The 5,520-nt window shown below is 39.8% G+C and overlaps 1 protein-coding gene across 1 annotated transcript in view; it reads right to left on the bottom strand.

Annotated features, from left to right (window-relative positions):
* Nucleotides 1-2,005: 2,005 nt before the first annotated feature.
* The window catches only part of LOC132844930 (nucleolar protein 9), a 10,440-nt gene continuing 6,925 nt past the window's right edge, over nucleotides 2,006-5,520 (bottom strand). Inside the window, exons 10-12 of the mRNA XM_060868837.1 lie at nucleotides 4,539-4,748; nucleotides 4,347-4,452; nucleotides 2,006-3,117 (exon numbers count right to left, since the gene is read on the bottom strand). Coding sequence (XP_060724820.1) covers nucleotides 2,963-3,117; nucleotides 4,347-4,452; nucleotides 4,539-4,748 — 471 coding nt within the window. The 3' untranslated portion in view covers nucleotides 2,006-2,962. The remainder of the gene's footprint in view (nucleotides 3,118-4,346; nucleotides 4,453-4,538; nucleotides 4,749-5,520) is intronic.

The raw sequence follows: 5,520 nt of genomic DNA, 5'->3' as shown, positions 1-5,520 counted from the left end.
AAGGAAGGTAAGTGAGACATTCGGGTGAAAAGAGTTGCAGGACGACCTGAAAGCAGCAGGAACAACACAACGGACAATAAAGTAAAACTGCTCTGCTGAAGTGAAAAACAAAGGAAGCAGAGAAGATGTTAGATTCATTCATTCATTCATTCATCTTCTACCGCTTATCCGAACTACCTCGGGTCACGGGGAGCCTGTGCCTATCTCAGGCGTCATCGGGCATCAAGGCAGGATACACCCTGGACGGAGTGCCAACCCATCACAGGGCACAAAGATGTTAGATGATAAACAAAACAGAAAAAAAAAGGCTGTTAATGAATGAAATGAAAGGCATTTATATATCGTGTATGTCTTATTATATTTAATGCAAAGAAATCAGTAATGGTTTCATGTGTGGAATTGAAATCAAATGTTTTCATTCTTTTATTTGACTTTATTAAAAAATATTGTTATGAAAAATAGAAAGGCATTCAGCTCCTCACAGTAACAGGGTTTTCCCAGGCCTCCACATATCATCAGAGACCATTCAACATGAGGAACTGAACAGTACCGGTTTAATGAAATCTGGCTAATATTCAGTGTATTACACTCTAAGGCAGCTGTGACGTTTCCTAAAAACGGAACAGTTCAGACACAAGGGACTGAAAGCTGCCATTGAATGTTTTATATGTTAATTCTTTGAAGAAGTGACATGACTGTGCCCCAGAACAATGCATTATCAGCTAGTTCTGCTCTGTGAACGTGTGTGTGAGACAGAGAGCTCTCCAGCTGGAATAACTCCACTGAAGGACCTCCTAACTGATAAGCGTCCACAGCTGCACGACCGGAGCAGATGGGCAGCTCCAGAGCTGATCCGCAGGTCCACAATTAGCTGCGCAATCCATCAACAGATCACTAATGAGGGGGGAGGTTACGGAGGTTCAGAGCCCCCCAGGAAATCCCCAACGTTCAGGCTCCAGCGGGAGAATCAAGCCTGATGACTGTCACCGGCTCACAGAAGAAAGGGTCCCTGAAGTTCGACACTTACAACTGCGTAATGAGTTTATCGGTGAAAACAAAGGACTGTTCCGAAATGAGAACCGGAAACCTTCTCTTAAAGGGTCTAAACGCTTGTTCTGTTGCCTGTCCATCAATAAATATGACCTTTTTCGTTACAGGCGCAATAAACGACTTAGAGGACGTATTTATTTACACTGAAATACCTGTTGAAACTACATTAAATGGTAGGTCTCTGTTTCATTTAAGATTAACTCTTAAATGAGAAACTGGGTCTGGATCCTGGATCATTTGTTTCAGTAAACATAAATCAATAGTTTTTTTTTTTAGAAAGCATTGCAGCTTGTCCACCAATATCACATCTGGTTCATTTTTAAACCCATTTAATGCAATTATTTCTGTTAGGCTGCTTTGTTTGATGGAAGAAACAAAGACCATCAAATGATTACTGTGATACTTTTAGTTTTATTACTGTTAACCCAGTTTTAGCAACTAAGTACAAAATTTAAACAGATCTAAATTTTTAAGTTTTTAGGTTTTCTATCAAATCCCTCATTCATTGTCTATGCTGGGTTTGTCATTAAGCTCTAAAGGAGTACTTTAATTGAGGCGAGAACAAATCACCTAATAAAAGAAAAAGTCACACATTGTCACTCAAATCTCAAGTGTAAATTTGAACCCATTTTATTTTATTTTTTTTTTTTTGCTGGACGAAATATGAAGAAAGCGGTGTTTGCATATTGAAGCGGGGTGCCAAAACTTTGAATTTAATTATCACGTTTTAGACAGACATCAAGCGAATGTTAGTGTTTTCTTTCCTCCTTTATATTCCTGCATTCTTTATAGTAATAATAATAATAAAAAAGTCAGTAATGGTACATTGTTTATCTCCCATTAAAAGGACTGGTGTAAGATTTGTCAAAATAATTCCACTTTTTTTTTTTTTAAATTCTTCTTAAGTCATTTCATGAAGCAATTTGTGAGAACTGCTATCCACAATAACAAACCGTACGGATAAAATCAGGCCTTTATTCGGTGCTGTAGCATTTCACACCAGCACATAAACCCCACATTGTTCTTTAATGGATCCCACTGAACCTCTGTAGATGAGTGATGTAAAGGAGCTCTAGACAAAACCACAGCGGCCTTTTAATTTAACTCATTTGTGCGGCGGCTGACGTTAATGGCCGTTAGCGAGAATTGTTTGACGTTCCCAGGCTCTCGTGTGAAGCGTTCTATCAGGATGGTGTTGACTTGGTCAGGGGATTCTCACAGCTGAATGTCACATCGCCCCTGTGATCAGGCTCGCAGTCTTCTCCCTTCTCTCCCACTCAGACAGATAAAAAGCAAGAGAGAGAGAGAGAGAGAGAGAGAGGAATACAGAGTGCAGGATAAATCACAGCTGCACTCTACTACTTCTTGTCTTCGCTGGTTTTCTGGTTCTGAGCTATTAATCACTCATGCCAAGTCCACCATCAGCACCATAAACGCTTCTGACATGTCAGAGGAACAAAATACCACAGGTTTTTGGAATGCCTCATGGAATTATAACGTAATATTAGAACAGAAATATCTTCATTAATTAATTAGGCATCAATACACTTCTAATCAAGTTCATTTCTCCAGCTCCAGAGTAAAAGATCAAATCTTTTTCTTTTATTTATATTTTTTTATTACTCTCAAATTTGCCATTACCCTTGTCTTGACACTTTGCTACCAAACACTGTATTGCCATGAAAATCTGATACGCATTAAAACAGTTTAGTTGAGAGATGCACGATTTTCTCTGCACACGTCACCTACACAGAAAAAGCTCAAGCGTTACTCAAACCTCTGACCAAATCAAATACCAGAGGATTAACTGTAACTCTGTAGGAGCTGTGTTAGAGGTGTAGGATTTCAGTCCACAGGAAGTGATTTAACACTTGGTTAAGCCCTGAAAAAAAGAGCACCAGATCAAAAACAGTTACTCCAGAATGTCACTGAACATCTTTCTCTTCTTCGATTCTCCTGTCTGAATCTCCATCCAGGCACCGCGTCTCTTCTGGAAGTGTGCGAGGCTGAACTTTGCCCAGACGTGCCGTGCGAACTGATCCGAGCGCAGCTGAGACTCGCTGGAGACTGAGGAAAAAAAAAAAAACATATACACGGATCATTACGGTTTATTAACTTATCTACTGTGTGTTACACGTGTAAACTGAAAGATGCTGCTTTATACTGACTTAAAGAATTAAACAACATTAAAGATCGAACAATTAACCGAGCTTAAAGGAGGAAAAAATACTCAAGAATTAAGAGTGTGTGGTGTGATGCGGCGTGATGGAAAGCAAAGTCCCTGTTATCACCCCAAAGGTGAAAAATATCCTACGTCCTAAAACAGCAAGTCTTTTCCTCCTTTTAGTCCACAACAACGATCTGCCAATTTATTTAAAAAAAAAAAAACACAACAGATTTATCATTTTTATCTGGTTACAGTTACAGTCAATGTCTACGTTCATAAAAAGGAATAAAAAGTGATAGGAACGGAGAGACGTGGCTTGATATAAAAAAAAAAAAAAAAAAAAAAAAAAAAAACATAACTGCTAACTGACACTATAATGTTTTGTTCCCTTTATACATCAAGCGTAATTGCAAACACATTATTAATAAAAAAAATGACACTTCAGGCTTTTTAACCCATTTACGGTTATGTTTAACGTTGAGAAACATCCAGGAGTCGAGACAGCTCGTTATCGCTTACATTATAGCAGCTATAAACCTTACTAACCTTACTTTATTTTTCCTCTCTGGAAGTTAAGACAAAACAACACCAGATTTCTCGTACGTCTTCTAAAGTCACCTCAAAATGTATTTAAAGTGATTGTGTAAGCAAAATGATTGTGAGACTGGTGAAAAGTTTGCCACATTCTTTTCAATCAGAAAAACCGAGCAAGTGTTGAAAAAAAATACACCGAATAAATACATTTTACTTCAGCCACTAATCCTAATATTTACTGTACAAATCATTGTTACTCTTCATTGTATGTTTTTCATTTTAACTTTAATAATCTGACATTACGGGCCATCGTCAAGTGTAATTGGGATTAATCGGGCTTTTTATGGCCCATGGCAACCTTATAAAAACTTGCACGCTTTCTGAGACCATCTGTAACATAAAAAAAAAAAATGATGATGAAGTTAAGGTGCATCTGTGTAACAAGATTTCTGTTTTCTTTTTACAAGTGAATAAAACTGTGCTGTCATTTAGAAAATTCAAATCAGAAAAAAAATCATCATAATACATTATACCGAAGGACAGTAGTTCATTCTGAAGAGATTAGACTTGATGAGAACATGTTTGCTTAGCTCACCAAGCTGCTCTGCGATGCTCTGCCTCTGACTGATGGTAGCGCTGCTCCACACGGCCTCCAAAAGCCGACTGCCGTATTTGGAGCAGGCCAGCGGAGTATAGAGACCCTGTGTTGGTGAGACAGAAACGAGACATATGAGAGATTTAAATCACTGACAACACCATCAGAGTCCATGCGCTTTTGCTGTCTCACCTCAAGCTTCCTCAGGATCTTTCCTTTTCCTTTGTCACTGGAGAGTGTGATGAGGGCCTGAAGGGCATGGCTGCCTGTCTGCTCTGTGCCCAGGCTCAGCAGCTCGGCCGTGCTCAGGCTGTGCAGACTGTTCATCAGGATGGAGCGGTCTTTAAACCGGGCCAGGGCTTGGACCAGGCGCGAGCCGTGGTAGCAGATGGAAAGGGGGCGCTGCGGAGAAGAAACACTGTCCTATCACACCGTCTTAACCTCAAGGCCAGCTGCTGAAAAACAGGTGTGTGTCTGCAAACACACTGTTCCAGCAACATGGGTCGTCAACAAAACACAGGCAACAATTACATTCTGCTCCAATCTGTGAAGGGAGATGATGGGAGTCTCGAAACCACAAAACACACACACACACAAGACCAACAACCATCATGACGCTGAGTGAGATGGCCCTTATTTTCTTTTTTAAAGAAATAAAACACAGCAAGGAGTGTGTTTAACGTTAACATTACGGAACCTGTTAACAGTTATACATTATATAAAAGCTGTTCTATAGAAGTCCTTATGGTTGCATGTTTTTTTTTTGATTATCCAAGTAGATTTTCGAGAATCATCATAAAATCTTACAGAAAAAAAATCAAATATCAAACGTTCCTCAGGTAACGTGAACTATTCAGGACATTCAGCTTTGAATCTGAATATGCTCTTATACAATCTGTTAAGTTGTAGATTTTTTTTTTTATGCTGACTCAAATAACTAATAACTGTTTCCTGGAAGTGAACTGGGAGGGGCACGGTGGCTTAGTGGTTAGCACGTTCGCCTCACACCTCCAGGGTTGGGTGTTCGATTCCCGCCTCCACCTTGTGTGTGTGGAGTTTGCATGTTCTCCCCGTGCCTCGGGGGTTTCCTCCGGGTACTCCGGTTTCCTCCCCCGGTCCAAAGACATGCATGGTAGGTTGATTGGCATCTCTGGAAAATTGTCCGTAGTGTGTG

This window comes from Tachysurus vachellii, chromosome 1 (genome assembly GCF_030014155.1).
Source record: "Tachysurus vachellii isolate PV-2020 chromosome 1, HZAU_Pvac_v1, whole genome shotgun sequence".
Taxonomy (NCBI): domain Eukaryota; kingdom Metazoa; phylum Chordata; class Actinopteri; order Siluriformes; family Bagridae; genus Tachysurus; species Tachysurus vachellii.
The sequence above is the reverse complement of the archived record's forward strand: the minus strand, read 5'-3'. Positions and strand labels throughout refer to the sequence as shown.